This window comes from Spinacia oleracea, chromosome 6, assembly GCF_020520425.1.
Source record: "Spinacia oleracea cultivar Varoflay chromosome 6, BTI_SOV_V1, whole genome shotgun sequence".
Taxonomy (NCBI): Eukaryota; Viridiplantae; Streptophyta; class Magnoliopsida; order Caryophyllales; family Amaranthaceae; genus Spinacia; species Spinacia oleracea.
Genome location: NC_079492.1, coordinates 22,558,609 through 22,581,096, shown reverse-complemented (window position 1 = coordinate 22,581,096; position 22,488 = coordinate 22,558,609). Strand labels below are relative to the sequence as shown.

Sequence of the window (22,488 nt, the reverse complement as noted above, 5' to 3'; positions counted from 1 at the left end):
AGGAGGAATTATTCACTCTTGTATGGCCATAAATCCCACTCAATTCTTAGCCCACCCGATCACTGCCTTTATAACCTCATTTTACGGCGCGACGTTTAACCGCGTCAAGGTTAAACTAATTGTCTCATGGTTAATTAAGACATACTCATGTCTAAGGAATCGACTAAATATAGAAGTTTGATTCTACTTTTAGAATCTAGTTAGGTCAAGTCTCAATGCATCAACTATGCGTCCATATAATCAATTAGACATCTCTATGTCTCCATAACCCATGGAACTGCGCTATCAATTAATTACATGCCAGTCTTAACATAAATCACATATGTCCAATTTAGTGATTTAGACTAGGGACTTTAATAAGTTGTGATTTCGGTTCACTTTATAGGGTTCCATTATCAAAACGTTTTCGATAATCCTATTTGAAAACACAAGTTATTTGGACATTTTATTTAATACTAAACCAAGCAATTAAATAAGAATGAACTTTTATTGATAAACATTCAAAGCATAATAAATGTCTTTACAATTGTAAACGTGAAGTAAACAACCTAAAGCCATTCTCCCATATGGCTAAGCCCCATAAACCTAGTATGACCCTCATGCTTAGGTTGAGCAAGCGGTTTAGTCAAAGGATCAACCACGTTATCCTCAGTATGAACCTTGCTTACTTTCACATCCCCTCTTTCAACGATCTCTCGAATAATCTCCTGAGCACATTTTGGATTTTTGGTGTGATCTGGGTTCCTTGGACTGAGAAATGGCACCATTGTTGTCACAATACAACTCAATGCCATTTTCAATGCTAGGAACTACACCAAGTTCACTAATGAACTTTTTGATCCAAACAACTTCTTTTGCTGCATCACTTGCTGCAATATACTCAGCCTCTGTTGTAGAATCTGCGATGGTACTCTGCTTAGAACTCTTCCAGCTCACAGCTCCTCCATTGAGACAAAATATGAAACTAGATTGAGATCGGAAGTCATCTTTGTCACTCTGGAAGCTTGCATCGGTGTATCCAGTGGCAACCAACTCATTATCTCCACCGTAAACTAATAAATTATCCTTAGTCCTTCGCAAGTACTTAAGGATATTCTTTGCTGCCATCCAGTGCGCCTCTCTTGGGTTTGACTGGTATCTGCTGCACATACTCAAAGCATATGCAACATCCGATGGAGTGCAAACCATGGCATACATAATGGATCCTACTGCAGAGGCACAAGGAACATTACTCATACGAGCTCGACACCGAGTCTTGCCAAGTGATATGCCATGTTGCATGGGAATGAAACCTCTTTTGGAGTTTTCCAGCTTGAACCTTGCAAGAACCTTATCAATATAAGTCTATTGGCTAAGTCCAATTAGCCTTTTGGATCTATCTCTATGGATCCTTATTCCCAAGTTGTATTCAGCTTCTCCTAGATCTTTCACGGAGAAACAACTTTTAAGCCATTCCTTGATTGATTCAAGCATGGTCTTGTCGTTTCCTATGAGAAGTATGTCATCCACATACAAGACCAGGAAAACAATACTACTCCCACTCAACTTCTTGTATATACAAGATTCCTCTTCATTTATGAGAAAGCCAAAAGATTTGACTGCCTCATCAAATCTGAGGTTACAACTCCGGGATGCTTGCTTTAGCCCATAAATGGACTTCTTAAGCTTGCAAACCTTCCTTGGACTGTTAGGATCTTCAAAACCTTGTGGTTGTGTCATGTACACATCCTCTTTCAAGAACCCATTCAAGAAAACGGCTTTGACGTCCATCTGCCAAATCTCATAGTCATGAAAGGCAGCAATCGCAAGGATTATCCTAATGGATTTCAGCATGGCTACTGGTGAGAAGGTTTCATCATAGTCAATACCATGAATTTGTCTAAAACCTTTTGCCACTAGCTTTGCCTTAAAGACAAAAATGTTTCCATCTTTGTCCTTTTTCAGTTTGAAAATCCATTTGCAACCAATGGGTTTAACCTCATCAGGCAAAGCAGCCAAGTCCCATACTTGATTTTCAAACATCGAATCCATTTCGGATCGCATGGCTTGGAGCCATTTCTCGGAGTCTTGACTCGTCAAAGCATTTGTGTAGCTAGTAGGTTCCTCATGTTCTAAAATCTCTATTTCAGAACTTCCAGTCAAAAGGAAATCAATATATCTCTTTGACGGAATGACGGTCCTACTAGACCTACGTTGGGAACAACAGTAGAAGTTTCTACCTCATTAGCCGAGGGGCTTCGCATGGATTATCTCCAAGTGGGACGGTAGAAGACGCGTGAATGGAATGCACCGCCTCCTGAGCATTTTCATGCTGGGTCATCTCTGACGAGGTGGGAACCTCATCCATTTGTTGCTCATCTCGAATTTCTTCGAGATATACATTACTCCCACTTGTTTTTCTGGAAATGAAATCCTTTTCCAGAAAGACACCATCGTGAGCAACAAACACTTTGTTTTCTCTTTGGTTGTAGAAGTAGTATCCCTTAGTCTGTTTTGGATAACCCACAAAAAGAAATTTATCAGACTTGGGTGAAAGCTTGTCGGAAAGTAAACGTTTTACATAAACTTCACAACCCCATGTCCTTAGAAAAGACAATTTTGGAACTTTTCCAGTCCACATCTCATATGGCGTCTTCTCTACTGCTTTGGACGGAGCTCTGTTGAGTGTTGAGTGTGGAGTGTGAATGCCGCTGTTTCAAGAGCAAATCACCAAAATGAGGAAGGAAGGTCAGCAAGACTCATCATGGACCGAACCATATCTAATAGAGTTCGATTCCTTCTTTCGGAAACCCCATTCAACTGCGGTGTCCCTGGTCGAATCAATTGCGAAAGTATTTTACAATCTTTCAAATGTTCAGCAAATTCTTGAGATAAATATTCACCACCACGATCGGATCACAATGCTTTAATTTTCTTTCCAAGTTGGTTTTGTACTTCATTTTGGAATTCCTTGAACTTTTCAAAGGATTCCGACTTATGCCGCATGAGGTAAACATATCCAAATCTGCTCGCATCATCAGTAAAAGTAATGAAATACCCGTACCCTCCCCTAGCCAAAGTACTCATAGGTCCGCACACATCACTATGTATGAGGGCTAAAAGATTATTGGCCCTTTCACTTGAGCCTGTGAAAGGAGACTTTGTCATTTTTCCCATTAAGCAAAACTCTCATTCTCTAAACGCCGTTCTTCCCATACAAAGCAAGAGATCTTTCTCTTCCGTACTAGCATACGTGGGATTCAATTGGTGCTTGTGGACTAAATAGAGGAGCAACAAGTGGGGCTCTAAGATCTTCGAAGCTTGCATACGAACGGGAGAACACGCTACAAAGGTGATTATTCTTTCATCTATAATCTGATTCATATTATTGTTATGCATGTGATCCTAACAATTTCAGGAAACAATTTCCTAACATCTATCACAGGATCACATGCATAACAATAATATGAATCAGATTATAGATGAAAGAATAATCACCTTTGTAGCGTGTTCTCCCGTTCGTATGCAAGCTTCGAAGATCTTAGATCCCCATTTGTTGCTCCTCTATTTAGTCCACAAGCACCAATTGAATCCCACGTATGCTAGTACGGAAGAGAACGATCAAAATCAGTCTCTTGCTTTGTATGGGAAGAACGGCGTTTAGAGAATGAGAGTTAGGGTTTTTGTGTTTTTCTTTTGTCAGATGTTGAATGAATGTGATTTCTAAATCCCTGACATTATAGCTATTATAATTTGAGAGTTTTAGGTCAAAAGGAAAACTAAGCCCAATATGCTTTCTCTTAATAGAACGGTTGCCATAGGGCCTTTTGGGCCCATTCCAATTAGTGCTAATATGTGTGACCTCATAGGATTAATATATTTTAGTTGTAGGTCCAATCAATATTGTTCTACTAATCACATTTATTCTCTAGCAAGCAAATATGATTACTAAAATAATTTACTTATTACCTTCATAATTAATTCCTATTTATATTTAGTAATTGCCGGAAATGTCTAAGGACATAATTCTTTCAATGTCAAGCCCTCCTCACACTCCTCAGCATGCAATATTTCCATGTTTGAATAACACATTTAGCCAACTGCATAGTTCTATCCTATTGGCTAAAATTGTTAACTTGAAAACTTGCAACTAATTCTGCACATTTCCATGCTATAGTTTACATATAATACATCCTGGTATCTGTGATCATTCAACTACCTTGCCACCTTACCTTGTCCTGTTCCTCTTTAGATATTTTTCAATCAGACCGTGGTTGATGTGGCCTTGTAACTGGGAATCCTTGAATCTATTTCTTTGTCAGACTACCATCAAAAGAGAATTGGGTTGACTATTTCTTTATAGTCCTTTGCCCTTCGTTCGTCTTTCTATTCTCTTTTTAAAAGAGAAGGTTCTAAAATGATTGAAAACTTTTGTTTTAATGCAAGGTTTGCTTGTGTCATGGCGGAAATGTTTAGAGATTGTATTTAAAGTTACTCAAGGTGTAATTTTAAGCTTATCGAAGTTTATTATTTGTGGATGATTGTAAATTGCTGTTTTATTTTCTTTCCTCTGAGGGATTCTTGGATTGTTGTTAATGGTTTTGTAATCCTGGTTTAAGATATATTTAGGCTTAAAGTTGTTGGTTTAAAATTTAATTTGATTAACTAAGGGCCAAGTGTGACAAGCAAGCAGCTCGTTATGGGCGGGCTATTACAGGTGGTATCAAGGAGAAACTCGATACTTGTGATAACTGCAGGCTCAGAGACAACAGTCACCACACTAAGCTATATCCCCTTCAAGTGCATTTTATGTCTTGCCTGTGAGGAAGGAAGGAGTTTATATTTTTTCCCATTTTCAAACAGGAATTGGATTGCCACTTTCTCTTTACTGTAAACGAGTGTACGAAGTTTGGAATCGCTCATAATTATTTGATTAATCTATTTGGTTATTGTGGCACTTTGTTTTTGTTGGCATTATGTTGGTGCTTTAGTAAGAGAGGAATGGTTGGATTTTCTGTGGTCAGGAGTTTCTTTGGTTAGTCTATTGGAGCAAAAGGTATATTTAGCTTATCTTTGGGATAATTTTCTGGGGCGTTTCCTAATGTGTCCCTTCCTGTCGTATTGCGGGATTGGAGTTCTTTATTCTTTGCCTTGATTGTGGACTTCTGGTTCCCCTATTTTGTACTTCCTCCGTTCCGCAATAGATGCATCGTTTCTCTTTTGGACAATATTAATTAACTAACTTTGACAATTATTCTTTCACATTATGTAAAAACAAACATAGTCAAGTGAGATCTTGTTAAATTCATATTAATGTCAGGATTCCAAATATCGATTTTTTATAATTTTTACTTACACGCAATTAGAGATATTAATGTTCAAAGAAGCATGTTGGGATACGTGAAAAAAGAAATGATGCATCTATTGCGAAACGGAGGAAGTATTATTCTTTTTGTTGTTGCTGAGTGAAATGTGTTTTCTTATCATCAACATACTTATAATTATTTTACTTTTTAATCTGTAGACACTATTGCTTATATTACCTCTTTACCCATGTTCAATATTTTTTCTCCCTGAGCATTTATTTTTCAAAATATATGCAGTTAAAGGCTCTAGGGATTGATAATATCTTGGGATTTGGCTGGCCCTCGTCACCATCACCAGAAGCTATGATTAGAGCTCTTGAAGTGTTGTACTCCCTAGGTGTGCTTGATGATGACGCCAAGCTCACATCACCTACTGGATTTCAAGTTGCTGAGATCCCACTGGTACTTTCATGTCATGGTTTTATGATTAATGTGATTCCAGTCAATCAGGATTTCATTTAGACAAGAAAAAAAAAGCTCACATGGTTTATATTTGCTTCAAAGTGACCATTGAACTTCATAAATATAAGAGAAACAATGGTAAAATTATTAAATCTTAACGCTTTTGTTGTAGCGAGTAGCGCTACAGAGAGAGAGAGATAACCGACCAGGGGTTGATGTTAAATACGTCTTTGATGTTGATTAGTCATGAAGATAATGTCTATTTAGCTTCATCACGTTATCTTGCTTATCTCTTTTGTTTGTTCATGGTTTTTTAACCCTTTGAATTACAGGATCCTATGCTCTCAAAAGCTCTGCTTGCTTCTAATGAACTAGGGTGTTCAGAGGAAATGCTTACTATATCAGCTGTTCTTTCTGTACAGGTATAATCCCCCCCCAACCCTCTTCTCTCTCTGTAAGGTTTACTTACTCATCCTTAAAAAAATTGTTACATAATCAATTTGTTAGTTTTCACAAAGTTGGGGATTGGGGAAGTTGTTGTAGGATTAGGGATTGTATTTCTGTAATAATTTGGTATGGAAATTCAAGCCCACTTTACAAGGGTCTCACTTTTGCAAGTTGCAACCTTGTATTTGGATGGTCAGATGTATAGTTATACACTTATAGGATCTTATGCTGTAGAGTGATATTTCCTTTAATGCCACTACACATCTTCAAAAGTGCTTCAAAAAGAGCATTGACCGAGTCTGTCTTTTTAGCGTAGTTGAAAGCTTTATTAGGAATCTGTTTTCTACGGCATTGCTAATTCTTAATAGATAACACTACCCCTCTTCCTTTTGATCATAAGCCAACTTCATCTAGTACAATTCAGAGTTTGTTGTTAGTATAACTCTAGATGATTGTTGAAGTATTTTATCGAGGACTTTTTGAATTTTAAGATTATGTGCAGTCAATCTGGATCTCTGTAAGGGGAGCACAGAAGCAGCTAGATGAAGCCAAGCTCCGATTTGCTGCTGCTGAGGTGTGTTGCTATGAACTTCTTATCTCTTTGTTTCCTATGCCTAGACTTAGTATATACAATTTTCACAAGGCTTCATACTGTATATGTTATATATGTATTTGATGCACATTTTTTTAGTGCGCAGAGTTTCTGTTGCACCTTGTCAATCATTCATTCTAAAACATTTGTGAGGCTTTCCTATTCAGTACGTGTGTACTTGGCTTAATAACCTTCTAGGTGGGAGTTGTGGACACAATCATTTTGGGCCTTGATATAAAACCTAAACAAGCCGTGTTTTAAATCCTTGTATACCATGTTAATGACGAAATGGATGCTAATTGCTTAAGTGGATTTGTTGCTCTCTTTTTATTTTATATTTTTGGCAAAATTGTCAAGTACCTTGTTTTTAGGTCAATTTGTGAACTAATACCTTATTGGTTTCATTTTGTCAAAAAATACCTTGAATTAAAGCTTTCTATTAAAAAAGGGACCTTTGGCTAACATTCCGGCCAAACAGTCAACATTCCGTCCATCGACTCCGACTGATGGCAAAAATTATGTGGGAAAATAGCGCGTGTGCACACACACAATTGTATATGTACAAAATTCAAAGTTTTTTGCCACCAAAACACTCATATGGCACCTTTGGATCTGAGATTTTTGGTGTGTTAATGCCTATTCTTATAACAGAAATAGAGGCGCGTCGACTTGCTTGGTCAAGTGTGTTATACACACTTTTTTTTTGGAGGGAAAGTGAAGTCATTGGACGGAATATTGGCCAAAGGTCCCATTTTTATACAACTTTTTAATTCAAAGTACTTTTTGACAAAATCAAACAATAAGGTACTAGTTGACAAACTGTCCTAAAAACAAGGTACTTTCGACAACTTTGCCTATTTTTTTGAAGAATTTACTTTCCCAGTGAATGAGATATTGCTGATGTATGGATAAAAAGTCTTGGAGTATGACATCTATGAGACAAAAAGATGGCATGAAGTGTTGTATTGTATTGTGATTTTGGATATCGTGGATGGCTTAGACCTTGGTAAAATGATATCCCTCCCCCCCCCCCCCCCCCCCCCCCCCCCCCCCCTCTTCCCGTTGCCATTTAACAGAAGAAGGTAGAAAAGTTCAGTCATACCTGTGTATGCTACAGACTTCTCCTTGTGTTGGATTCCTGTCCTTATTGTAAAAACAAAAAAGAAAAATAGGTCTATGATAATAGCACAATGTTAAGGAAAATTATGAAATGGTGTTCGCAATTTATGCAAAATAGCGCAGTGGATATTTTTTTTTACCAAGGGGTTGCTTTGGACTATGGGTTCATATATGAAAAACTGTCCTGGTTATGTAGTATGTTGCTTTATCCTGGAAATAACATTTCTTGTGGTGTATATTTTATTTTTATTTTTATAAGAAAAGTATATTAATCAACTGAAATTAAGAGTAACATACAATGAAGACATCCTCTTAACAGAGACCAAAATTACGTATTAACCCAGTTAATTTGAACCTCCCCAATTGAGAAAATCTTAATAGCCCCAGGCCCCTGCCCCATTAGCCCATTTGGAAGCTAAACAAGTGACTTTTTCAGTTTGTTCGATAGCAATTGAGAAGACAGAGAGACTTCTGAAAATACTCTTGAGTCATGTGATTGACATAAAAGCTTTGCTCTAGAACAACTTCTCCTTACCCTTACCAAACCTTGAAATCTAATCTGCAGCCAATCAACATCTTCTTGTAGTAAATAATCCTTCAGTCATACTGGTCTGGAAATGAATGGGCCCCCGGTGGCTTATTATTAGATGGATTGACAAAAACTTTTACCCACAATTTCTTACAAGAGTTCCCACAAGATAAAGTGTGTGCATTGTCATTGGTGGACAAACTAATTAACTAGCGTGTCATGTATCTTCCTGATCCGACAAAAGACATGACCCTCAAAACTGGTCCAACACTTAGGACATTTATTATGTATATGACCCCCCAACATGCTTCTGGCCATGCTTGGATAGTGTAATATCATTAAAAAGAGGAATAATGTAGAGTGGGAAGAAAAATAAGCAGGAAGTCAGGGACCACAGGGCATAAGTTTTGTAGGGGTGAACTATTAATTTTTTTAGGTGTCACACTTGCCATTTCCGGCCGTATTTTATTAGGAGTCACACTTTCATTTTTAGCAACTTTTCTACCCACCTTCTAATTACTTAATATATCTAATTTCCTCTAGGGACCACCACTACAATAAACCCCCTCTCTACTTTGATTAAAATACTTTTCCCATCATCTTTTTTCTATTACTCCCTCCCCCACTTGCTTTATTATTTTTATTAGACTAGTTGGTGGTCCGTGCGCTAGCGCGCACGACCCCCCAAGATATAAAAAATTATTTTCCAAAATGTTGTATAAATCACGAGTTTAATTACCCTATGAAAGTAGTTAAAAGCATGGACATAGTAAATGATAAGAAATGTAGTTATTTCCTAGGAGCATAAAACCTTAAGTGGTCTATGTTCATATGAAATACCCTGAATTCCTAGAGCACATCAGGTAATATAAATACTAAAATCATTCACCATAAACAATGGTTGCTTTCAAAAAGCGTATACTACTAAGATTTCACATATACACAATGTTGATTCTAAAAGACGAGTTATAACACACTGTGTCAAAAGTTTACTGCATTATAATTATTTTCACAAACAACAAGTGATTTGATTCATGACCAAATCTTGTCCTACTACATGTTGGCGGTTACAAAATAGTCCGGATTTTGTCGACAACTTGGGGAACGTATAAATGATTTATCTCCCTTCATTTTTCACATCTCTCCTGTGTCATTGCAACACAAACAAAGAAACAAGTATTAGGCTTCTGGTAATGCATGCTTTATGACACAAAATCTTAGTCAAAGACTGTGTATTTGTATATGAATGATATCTTCCTAGTTCGAGTAGTTCTGCACCAGTTTGACAAAAAGATAACATGAAGCACCCGAGATGACTCTATTGACAAAGTGGATCAGCCAGCTAGCTTTAGTAGCCTAGCTCTTCCCAGACTACTGTATGTGTGTCTATGCCCGTGAATATATAGAGTGCCCCAAGACAATCAGGATATATTAAAAGATCCTACACCCAATGAAACTACTGTCTACATAGGTTAAAAAATAAGAGTATCTTACACTAAGTTTCACCCATCCTCTGGTTATAAGGGAAGCTAAAAGACCCAGGAAATTTAGTCAGTTTTAAGCTTTCTGGTTCCTCTAATGCCTTGGAACCTTTAGTTTATCCAGGAAAATAAGCACATTATCCCACCTATCACCTCAGCAAACACTATAAGATTTTCTTGAAATGAAAACAATGTCAAAAAAATCAGTTCATGCCAAATGCACAAAAAAAACCTTTATATAAGAGATTTAATGTAACAGACCATTTTCGTAATCTGGTGGGGGCATGGACAGTAGATTACAGCTCTTTTACACAAAAAAGACATAAATCATGCAAGAGAGTTAACCTTTAACATGAATCATGTGTTACAAAAGGAAAGTTCAGAAATGATATTGGGAATAAAGACCTCCTAAAGCAACGTCTGGAAGTTCTTTTAACACGAAGCTATGCTAACATCAAACTATAATACCCAAGTATGAATATTGAACACAAGAAATAACACACATACACATAAATACATAGAATGAACTCATGCACTTGCAAAAGTCGCACAAGGAAGGATGATGAATAGATGACCCCTGCCAGGTTGCCATAAGCCATAAGTCCCTCAACATTAAATTAAACTCAAGATGGTTCCTAGCTATATTTACTTCATATTTTGTCCAACCAATTTTAAACGACGGCACCTAGCTACTGTGTAGCTGAATCTTTCGACCATCATAAAAACTGCATGAGAACAAGCAAGTTGTTGTCCACAAGAATCAACCAGGGAAGAAATTATAGTCTAGTTCAAGTCTCAAACCCTAGTTCTAACTATGGGTCAACACCAACCCCATTAACACCAATTTCTAAATATCATACATTAAAGATTATGATTTCAGGGTACAATCATTGGAAGAAAGCAAGCTAATGTCTACATAAATCCTTCGACCGTCATACAAAACAAGCAGGCTACTGGCTACAAGAATCATCCACGTAATTAAGTCTCCCTTGTAAGTTGTTACTCTTCTAAGCATAATCTATTTCAAATTTCAAACCCTAGCCAGAGTCTCTATAACTATGGGTTCAAAACCACCCCCAGTAGTACCAATTTATAAATATCATACGGCATCCATAATTTTAAAATTACGATTTCAAATCATAGAACGAAAGGAGCCCCTCCCTAGAGCTGGCAATGGGTTGGGTTGGGTCGAAATCAGGTCGACCCATTTATAAACGGGTTGAGATTTTCCCAATCCAACCCGACCTGTTTAATTAAACGGGTTGAAATTTTCAACCCAACCCAACCCAATTATAAACGGGTTGACCTGAAGTTGAACCGTTTAATTTTTTTTTTTTCACTTTTAAGTGTAAATTGACTTAACTATAGAGTCGCGAGGTGATATTTTTGTGGCATATCTCATAGAAAAAAGTAATACTTAAATATGTATTTGACATGTATCAAAATGTCAAATAATTATTCATTTTTGAAGGAAAAATGAGAAATAAAATATTTTAAATAAAATTCTACAGATTTATATTACATACTTGCTTGAACTTAAACGGGTTAGGCGGGTTGTTTTCGGGTTGAACATTTCAACCTAACCCAACCCATTTAATTAAACGGGTTGGATTGGGTTGACCCATTTAATTAAACGGGTTGAAAATCTTGACCCAACCCTTTATTATTGGGTTGGGTTCGGGTTGGGTTGGTGGGTTGGGTCAATTTTTGCCAGCTCTACCCCTCCCCCCCTTCCCCATAAGTTAGAGAACGAAATCATAGAACGATTTCAGGTAGACTCCCACCAATGCAAAATTTTCAATCAATATTGGGAATGGAAAACGAGTGAAAGAACATAATTTTCCCCATAGCTTGGCACTCAAATAGACTTAAGAGCCCTAATCCAAATACAAGATAAATATATTATCAGATATTGTACTATATTTTTCCACACGACACTGATTTCTAAATTTTTATCCTTTGTTTGGGAGTTAGGATGGAGGGAGTAACTGAAATTAACAAATGCTACCAGTATACAATATTTAACGAAGTGACAATCAATAATCCCAAAAGCAAGGGATAATCACTACTGATAATTCGCCACCCACAAGACAACGCAAAGACAACCCAAAGCTTCTTAATTTTACGAAATACTTCACATGTTATATGGGTGCTGTAATCTATTAATTCCACTCAACAAGTGTCAGCTAAAAGTTATGTATGGTGATAAACATATTGACAATGAGCTCGAATAAAGTAAACATCAATGTATCACGTTTCAGATGCCCACTTGACAGACAATCTTAGACCCTGACTATTAAAACCCTCCAGAAAAAGGAGAGTGAGAAGAGAATGTAATTGCCAAAACAAAATAAAGATTCAAGCAGGAAAAAAAATTGAATCATATCAAGAAAGATCATACAAATTTCAAGTAGAATTATCAAGGCACTTTTATTAAAGAATTTGAAACTCTCCGCCATATCAGAAAATTATATTTTCGAATCAATATAAAATACAAATAAAATCAACAGAAAAATCGATAGAAAATACAGAGTAGATAATTATCGAGAATTCGATATCCAAAGATAAACCAACTTCAACAGCTGGAAAAGGGATTATCAAATTTGATAGTTCATCTCCAACTGATTCCATAATTCACGACGAAGGGCCAAATTAGGAGTTAAAAGCCTATTTTACTCACGAATTAAGTTATTACTCAATAAAAAAAAGTAAATTCTTCAAAATGTGTGACGTTTGGGAAGCATGAGCCCCGTCGGCAAAGAAAAATGAAGGGAAATAGCTTTACTTGGAAACAATCATATTTGTTCTAAAGATTAAAAAATATATGAAAAGTTTGTCTTCCAACAGAACCTACCAAGCTTTCCCACATCTATAGTTAGATGACGAACATGAAGTAGGTAACTCAGCACTACATGATACTTCTAACCCAACTTATCAAGTTCGGCCATAACACAGTTAGTAAAGCATGGATTTCAATATATTAACATACATAACCTATTGTTCAAAACAATATACAAAATTTACACAAAGATCACAATAATCACTCACATTTCGCAAAGCAGTTAATCATTGCTTTCTCCAAATCCAACAACATAAAAAATATACAATAAAAAACCCACCAGGTGAAAATTTTATCACAAGTCAACAAAACCTAATCGCTAAGAACCACTTTTATGCAATCAATAAGTTCAGCCAAGAAAAAAGCACATTTCCAACTAAAATAAATAATCAAACAGAAAGCAGTACTATATTTCTATATGAAAGAAACAAATAATTTGAGGTTCTCACTTTATTTTGGATGGAAAGGTTGATAAAGTTGGTATCAACAATTACCTGATAAGGCGGTCCCCAGGCGGTAATATACTTGAAAGCTGGGCAGATGAACATCCGGCCTAAGAACACACACACAACAAAAATAAACAACGAATTTTATCAAATTATGATCAACATGATCATATTATATGAAGTTGTTTAAAACAAACCAGAACTCTCTGGAAATAGTTTAAACTCATCTGTTAGTAAATCAGATACATCACAAGCCCAACAATCACAAACCTAAATCTAAGACTAAATGCTCTAGTCTTTTAGCTAGTGCTTCTAAGCTGGTGCTTCTAATTTCTAAAATATTCAACTCTGCAACCCATTGTTTCTGCTTTCAAAAACTACACTATGACATAATGGTATTAAGCTAGCAAAATGGCATCAATTGAGAAACAATTTCAAATTCACAATGCATACATTTACCAAAATCAAATAAATGATTAAAAAAATTAAAAAACGAAAAAGCAAAAAAATTTATAGTGTAAAATAAAAATATAAAAATATTACTTCTTTTGTCTGCAACAGGTACTTCTTTTGAATGAAAATCTATTCAAGTTGTTTAAAAAATACAAGTATTACTTTTTTTGTCTGCAATAGGTACTTCATTTTTATTAAAGCAAAGCATGTTTACGCCAGCTGGCAGCTTGGAGTGGATAAACACTCAAGCAACTTCTTTTCTGGTATTCTGAGATGGGTCTGAGATAGATGCAAAGCAAGCAAGTTAAGAAAGGGCGTGTTCTACTCAGAGCTGCTAGCTACTGTGTGTAACGTTTGGCTTGTAATAAATGATTCATACTGGAATCAGAAAGTTACATCTATAGAACATACTATAAAGAAAGTTAAAATTGAAGTCACGGGTGGAATACAGGGTATTTCTGTTACACCTAGAAGAATTAGAGTAAATAATAGAAGTTGGTGTGGGTCTTCAAATTGATGTATAGAGATGTATTTAGTTAATCCAGGCTCAGAGTCCCTAGATGGTGGTTGATGTTCCTATGGCTGTAAGGGTGTCCTTCCTAGAAGTTTATCCTTTCCTGTAGGATATGAGGTTGCACTTTGGTTTGGTTGCTCATATTTCATTACACTTGCTTGCCAAAGAAACAAAAAATCTTGTTGTACCACTGAGCATGCAAGCTAAGCATGAAAAAACAATGCAGAAGATACAATTACCACAAGGACAGTAGAAAGGACCAAGTCAAGAACCAAGCCAAGAAGCTCAGCACCAACAAAACCCTAATCTAACCTCACCAACATCGGTCATGAAGAGCAGATTGTATGATGAGCAAACACCATACATATCTACTGGCATTTCATTCAAAATTATAGTTCAAATATTTCACTGAAATTTTGGCACAATTATAGAAATTAGCTTTTCGATTCGATCCATATATTTCAATTACCTTAATCGTTGTTTTTGCTTGATTCAACTCATCAAAACTAACAATTAATTAAAAAAAATCAAGCAACCAAAATACCACAAATCAACTAACAATCAAACACTAAAATCTGAACTAAAACAGCAAAATCAAGAATAAAAACTACCAAAATTGAAAAGGCATCGACTAATTGAACTCTTCATGTGGCATGTTCAGACTCTCCAGAATTGAACTCAGAGTTTCTGCAAACCTAGTTTTCTGGCAAATATCAAATTCAACAAGATTAAGCCATAACAGATCACCCATTGAAACGCCTACTATAGGATCTACCTCTTTTGTGGGTCTGATTAAGGAACCAACCTTGAAATTTCTGGTCACAATTCATAGCATAATGCCCAATTAACCCGCAACGAAAACACTTAAACCTAGAATTCATACTTAATGGGAATTTCAAGGAAGAATGGCCGAATATTTTGCAGCTACTACACTTGCTCCCAAATGGGGCAACATCAATGTCTTCCGGAGAATGTTGGAGGTCAGAAACGTTGAATTTGATGCTGAATTTGGCATGATCTCCGTCTTTGATGGAACTTGAGGAGAGAGAAAATGGGGGGACATATACTTCGGGAATGAGGTGGTTGTCGGGGAGTATGTAGCCGACACCCTGTGCATCGAGCCACTTCGTTGTTCCAGTTTTCTTCTGCTTGCTTTCGTCTTGCTCACTATCGTATCACCCGCCATTGGTGAAGCTTTTTGACGCGTGAATTAGGATGAAGGAAGAGGGGAGGTTATGGGAGGTAAGATCGAAGAAGAGAAAGGTAGCCATAACAGATCTAGTTACTACCATGAGAGAAGGGGAGAGGGAGAACTGAAGAACAAAACAGCCCGAATTAGGGCACCAGATTGAAAGAAGAGGGGAGGGAGATCTGATGGGCAAGGGAACGTGGCAACAGATTGGGGCAAGGGCAGAATGTAAAACCAAGAAAAATAAGGGGTAATATAGGCATTACACTGTTCTAGGAATAGTAAAGGCAAGTTCATGCCTTTATAAGTGTAGAGATTGTCAAACCTCTCTTGATTTCAGACACATTAGATTGTGGTGGCGAGCCATACTCTAACACTGGTTAATTCAAGAAAAAAGTAAGAAACATGCACCGATAGGACCATTTAACATGCAAATCAATGAAAGAAAAAACGGGAATAAGTTGATAACTTCATATATAAATTCAACGCAAATGAAGCAAAAAAGATATTAAAGCTAGAGAGAGACACACACACAGAGGAGAGAGAGATAGAGAGGGAGAGGGGGGGGGGGGGCATCATCATGATATCCGTCCAATCAATCTTTTCAAAATCATACACAACCATCAACCACATCAGTGTATCAATAGAGGATGCCTAAAGAAATTATTTTTACTCAAGTACTCCGTATATACTAATTTCACTGTAAGTTAAAGCACAACTTTTTAACTACACTATCAGTTCTTTAAAGTCATAATGCATGATTCCATCAACACAAACAATTGAAACGTTTAAAGGACCAGCTTAGAAGTTGCTTAGTTTTTCGTATTTGTGTTTTCTCCCATTTCCTTATACCCAATATTAATGACAAAGCATACTAAGAAAACTGTAGTTGCTTAACACTTTATCTGGCTTCCAAAATTTTACAAATCAGTAAAGACCATAAGCATTACATAACTTCCTATACACCACGAATTGGATTGCCTTCTTACTGGAATGATATGCAACCCCGCCTAACACGCATATCTTGCATACCACACCTAAAATTCCTCTAGAATAACCTAACCTCCTTTATTGATCCCATATTACAAAGCATATCACTATACAAAGATCAGATTTTCATAGCATATCATTATAAAGTCCAGATCAGAACCCTAGACATATCTTGTGGTTTCTACGATTTGTCAAACAAAACCCAAACCATCAAGACCTCAAAAACAAACCCCAGGTCAAAAAGATGTAAACATAAACAAAGAGACGATAGCAAAACCTATAATACCTGAACAAAAGCATGAGCATGGGTAACATCCAATGGCCTTTCACTTCAAGACTGTATACATTCAAAGAAACAAAATGACAAAAACAAAAAACTGAATTAATCAAAATTAAAACGATAATCAAAAAAAAATTCTCAGATTACCAATTCTAGAATTCGAAATATTGTCACAGTAAACTTTAAAATCGAAAAAAAAAATTGAGTAGTACCTGAAGCAATACATGGAAAAGCCCTTGGTTCTGGAATTGCAAGATTGTTCATCTCCTACGCATCCACGGAAATATTTTGTGCTGGAAAATAGAGGAGAAAAAGTAATTTCATATACGGTAAGTAATCTTGAATCGCGGAAACGCTCAAGAAGGTCACATTTCGCGTTTCCAAAACTCAAAAACTAAAGTTACAAAAGACCTATTATATCCAAAAGTTTCTTTGAGTAAAAAAGCCTAACTATAATACACTATTTAATGTTTTTTATTTGAAGTTTAAGATTTTGCATTCCACATATCCTAATTGTATGAAATATTATATCTCCTCATTGCTCGGGTTATATTTCTCCCGTCTTTTTTACATGTAAGGTAGCATTTACGTACGAATCCAGCAAGAAATATAGTAATGTATAAGTCTGAAATCTCAAAAATTCCGGTCAAGTAAATAACTTGATTCGGTATGCTTCAAAAGCCAGATGCATCTTTGAAGAATCAATCAATTATTTCCCCCGTAATTATTAAATTGGCAACTTGAGCTAGAAAACGCTTCAGAGGAGTCTCTGTGGTCAGAAACCAGGATATGCTAGAAAATGGGAAAATCCATTGTAAATTTCAGATTGGGAACACAATGAATGGAAGAGCTGATTGATCTTAAGCTAAGGCCATTAAAATTCTTGGTAGGTACTGCCAAACTTGATTTTGAATGTTACATGTATTATACGATTTCAAAAAGGCAGCAAGAAAGGACCCATTGACTAACAAATATCATGTCCCAGCTCATTCTTTATATAGGCAGTAGTTTGTACTTACATCTTTTGACGGAAATCCTTCAATACCAGGGCTGGTTCTCGTATTGACAGCTTCTAATTTCATTGAAAGAAACTGCAATAAGTTCAAGGTTCACTTTAAAGCTCAATGAGTAGGCAACATAAAGAACATACAACCAGCAGTTTCAGCAGTTGCGCACCTCAACTTGACGCTGTAATGATTGGATATAATTTATGATCTCGTCAAGTACCAGTGCCTTGCCAATGACCTGAACCCAGAAGTTTGGTCAAGAAAATGAACATGAACATCTCAGAAAAAATCCAGGAAACTCAAGCACCACGAATCCCACAAATTCAATACTCCATAATAGGATTCACTGTGTAATTGGATAAGATGCTTTAAGAGAAAAGTGGACTGCCTAATTGAGAATACAGAACGACTAATGCCATTTCGAAATAAATATGACAGATCGATAGTTCATCAGCCTTCCAATGATAACAACAATAAGTGGAAAAAACTGTAAGGAAAGAAATCGGACCTTATTACACCCAGGGACAAGATCCTGTAATATTCTCATCCTCTCACTGATCTTTTCTCTTCTAGCCTGCCAACAAAAATATCTAAAATCTCATCAACTGTATCATATTCCTAGATGTCTGACAACATATGGCTTATTGAAAGGATGAAAAATACAGGGATTTTTCCGATCTCCTTAAATGATCACGTAAAATTATTTGTTCCATGAGGTTAATATACCACTCTAGCTCAAGAATTTTTGCGAAAAGCCAGCTATAATCAAAAATAGAAAAAAGGCAACTGAAAATCAAAGATGAAGAAAATTGAACAAAAGTGGAATCAATTGAAATCAAAATGATCCGATTTAATCATAAAATTAACATATTTATGCAACAAAAACGCTAAATTAATTTGCCAATTCAATTAAAAACCCTAATTCAGCAATTACAAGCAAAAATAGAACCCTAATGTAACAAAACCAGAGAAGATAGAATTATACCAGGGAGAAAGAAGACGAAGTGAGAGTGTTGATTGCAAGCTGAAGGAGGAGAGAAAAATCCGGCATCGCAATCCATAGCACATTCTTTTTTTCAATTTCTGATCTTCACATCCGTAGAAAGACAAGATAATCTGGAAAGTAGGTGGAGATAAAAAATGGAAGAAAATGAAGAGGAGAGAGTACCGATGTTCGACATTCACATAGGAAAGAGAAAGGGTGAAGAAAGAGGGAGGAACTCATCAGGAGTTCTGAGAAACCCGCAAAAGAACAAAGAGGAAGGGAAGCAGTGGAGGTGAAGAATGGAGAGGGAGAAGTGGCACAAGATCAACGGTGGATGAAGAAGCGACGTGGCAGAAGCTGGACAGAAGGGCAATGAGTAATAAAGATATATGAGTGGGGGTAAAAATGGTAGAACACTATTGCTGCAATAGTAACTCCAAGTTTACATGTTTTAAAGTGTTAGGATTCAACTCTCCTTCCTTAATACGCGTGCCGGTCAACATGTGACTCCTAATAAAAAACGGAGGGAGTACAATGCTCTGAGTGAAGCAATATCTTATTTCACAATATTCAAGGATCGAGAAGTAGACAATTCCAGTTGCCATTTTGATTTTTGAATTTGACACTTTGCAGGGTGATCATGTAACTTTCCTAAATGTGTACAAAGGATTTCTGGAGTCTGGTAAATCATCAAAATGGTGTCACAAGAACTTTATAAATTATCACGCTATGGTTAGTACATTCTACTCATCTTTGTTACTTGGTTTACTTCTCATGCTTACTTCTGTGTAGTGGACACTATTGATTACTTAGTACTACTTCCATATGTATAAAAATTATATCCAGGTTCCGGATGAAACATGTAGTTCATTACATTCAAAAACTATAAGCATGTAGTTCAAAGATTGTGAACATACAATCCCTTCTTTTTTTACTTCAGCATCGAAAACAAACATATAATTTACGATTATGAATACAACAAAGATGTTTGTAATCTTTGTATTATATATTCAACGGACCAGAATGTGCATCATGGTTTAGGTTCCACCATATAATAATTGCCATATGCAATCCTCCTCTCTCTTTTTCCTTTCACTTTCTCGTTCATTTTTTCTGGGTTTTATTCTGTGATTTAGTGGGCATTCGTGGGGACAATGATGCTTAAAGCTCTCTTAAGTTTAGATTTATGTTCAAGATTTGATTTTATTTTCTTAAACAGTTTTAAGTTAATTTAACCGTCTTCTTTCCCGGAAATTTTACCTTTGGCAGAAAAAGGTTCTCGAGACCAGAGAACAACTCAAAAAAACGGCACAGCGGCTGGGCATAGTCTTAAAATCTTGTGACAGAGATATACAGGTACCTGTGAAACCATCTTATTTACTGCAATAAGATTATTTGTTGTTATGTTGGGTAAACTACTTTTTGAACAACAAGGTTTGATTGGTTGGTAGTTTGGTACTAAAACTACTAACGAATTTCATTCAGTTCTTTGCATTCTTTTATCCATGTTAGTAACCTATACCAAATTTTGACCACGTATAATGGCTCGGAGATGATCAAATCATAAAGAAAAGTAAAAGAAATGAGATTTTGAGAAACTTAAGTGTTGACAGAAACTTGAGCTGTAAATTTTCTTCTTTATCCTTTTTAATGGTTTGCCACATTCACTTGCATGTACAAATTATTTTCATGTGTAGTCACCTTTTTATCTCTGTTGATCTTCCTGCTTAGTCTGATTCTTAATGCCCTTTGCCTGGCGAACATACATCCTCTATGACATCCTCAATTACTCATGCTTACAACCAACTTTTAATGATTCAAACTTTCCTGTAGCATAAACTCAAATTTTGACACTCTATTATACACCTTGCAGGTTATAAGAAAGGCAATAACTGCTGGATTTTTTGCCAATGCTTGTCATTTGGAAGTAAGTAAATCTGATCTTCGGAAAAGACTTTTGGACAAATCCTTGTTTCTCTGGATAACACTGAAAATTATATTGAGATTATGTTTATTCACAAATTGTTTCTGATTTCTATCTTAGCCATACAGCCATGAAGGAAAATACAAGACTGTTCGAACTTCTCAGGATGTTTATATCCACCCTTCATCTGTTTTATTCAGGTTAGTGAAAAACCTGTATTCCCCAGTGTTGCTTCCATCTTGGCTGTTAGTGTTAGTACTACTATTGTTGTTAAAATAATGTGATGTCGCAAGTGCTTTGCTTGAAGACGCACTGAATGACCTTAATCCTCTTTCCTTTTCAAGGTCTAAAATATGCTTTTTCTATGATTGGACTTTTAATGTGGTAGATGATTTTCCAAGGGCAAACGTATAGATGAAAATTGCACTAGCATTGCCATTTCGAATATCTGTGTCAAAGTTGGAGAGTTTATTTTATTACAGACGACGTACTAAAATAAGGATGAAAATTGATGGTATATGTGAATTATTAATATATGTTAGTATGTTAGGTATTTGGTAACCAATGGTCATCCCATGCCAATCTTTGTAGACCTCAGAGTGCTTGACTTTTGATGACGTTACTGGGCTCTAACATTCCCCCGTCTTATTGTCAAGAATAAGAACAAAGTTGCGAAGGGGTTGTATTTATCTATTCACATTCACAGAAATCCAATTGCAGTAGGTGCCTGGTTTCAGGACCAAATTCATAGCTTTACTCTCTTTTTTTGTTCCTAATGCTCAATCTCAATACTGATAATTCAATTATAAAGTTTCTTGTGTTAGATCTAGTTGTGATTTTATCTAAAGTATGCAATGCTTATTTTCTGTAGTTGTATTGTACTTTCGACATGCTAAAACTTTATTACAATTTCTTTGCAGAGTCAATCCAAAGTGGGTTGTATACCATTCTCTCGTCTCGACTGATCGTCGATACATGCGCAATGTCGTGACAATAGATCCAACATGGCTTGTGGAGGTTGCTCCCCATTATTATCAGTACCAAGGGCCTGGTTCTATTGCAACTTTGACCAGGTAATGCATACTCGAGAAATCATGCCTGGTTGAACCTCATGATTAGAATAGGGATTGTATATTATTTAACTGTTGCATTTAGACTTAGTTTGAGTTTCTCTGTAGATTTTCTCCACCCACAATACAGAAATGAATACTTGTCAGTTAACAATCGGTAACTGAAAGATAGAAACTGAGTATAGCGATTGAATCTTCCTTATCTTTTATCAGAAGAAAGCAGTGATGTATCAGAGAGCACAAATGCTTTCACTGCCCTCTTTTCTTCTTTTCCCTTAATTTGTTCTTTTTTTGCTTCTGGTATTACTAAAGCCTTTGTATCATGCTCGGTAAATGAGACCAAATTAATTACTTGAAAGACAAGTACATATCGGCAAAGTTGTACTCTGTAACTTGTAACACTTACAAGGTCTGCGTTCTTGAATGTACTTGCATGATATCGTCTTTCAACAGCAGTTTAGATCTTATAATCAGAGACGATAGATGTAGATGAGTAATAAAACCAATAATCACCATACTGAATTTAGCTTAAGCAAATGTGCAGTTCTGATAGTCAATTTTGTCGTGAAGTGAGCTTATGCAAATGGTACCAAGGGAAAGCTTTCTTAATTCTTAATTCCTAATGCTTCACTGTATTTGATGTTCGATGACAATGATAATCAGAAATTCAGAATAAGGAATAAGGTCAGCAAATTTAGATTGAAAATTTATTCTCTGTATATTTGATGTATGATGACTTAATTATAGTGTTAACTGTTAATTAGTCTTTGTCATTAAAGAATTAACAAAAATGGAATTATGGGGTTAAAGTATTTGTTATCCTTTTCTTGGACTTGTAAAAGTGGAATCAAAGTGAGCTAACGGTGACCACCGACT

At 36.1% G+C, this 22,488-nt stretch overlaps 1 protein-coding gene and 1 long non-coding RNA gene across 2 annotated transcripts in view; one reads left to right on the top strand and one right to left on the bottom strand.

Annotated features, from left to right (window-relative positions):
• Positions 1 to 21,867, top strand: part of LOC110785817 (probable pre-mRNA-splicing factor ATP-dependent RNA helicase DEAH9) — a 46,860-nt gene extending 24,993 nt beyond the window's left edge. Inside the window, exons 15-22 of the mRNA XM_021990330.2 lie at positions 5,583 to 5,747; positions 6,080 to 6,169; positions 6,697 to 6,768; positions 19,252 to 19,350; positions 19,888 to 19,974; positions 20,492 to 20,545; positions 20,663 to 20,742; positions 21,463 to 21,867. Of these exons, the coding sequence (XP_021846022.2) occupies positions 5,583 to 5,747; positions 6,080 to 6,169; positions 6,697 to 6,768; positions 19,252 to 19,350; positions 19,888 to 19,974; positions 20,492 to 20,545; positions 20,663 to 20,742; positions 21,463 to 21,619 (804 nt within the window). The 3' untranslated portion in view covers positions 21,620 to 21,867. The remainder of the gene's footprint in view (positions 1 to 5,582; positions 5,748 to 6,079; positions 6,170 to 6,696; positions 6,769 to 19,251; positions 19,351 to 19,887; positions 19,975 to 20,491; positions 20,546 to 20,662; positions 20,743 to 21,462) is intronic.
• On the bottom strand, positions 9,549 to 19,011 carry LOC130462415 (uncharacterized). Its single transcript, XR_008922584.1, has 7 exons — positions 18,142 to 19,011; positions 17,803 to 17,871; positions 17,646 to 17,717; positions 16,839 to 16,919; positions 16,633 to 16,683; positions 13,249 to 13,307; positions 9,549 to 9,579 (listed from the first exon to the last, which is right to left on the bottom strand). It is a non-coding gene; the product is annotated as an uncharacterized lncRNA (long non-coding RNA).
• Positions 21,868 to 22,488: the final 621 nt, after the last annotated feature.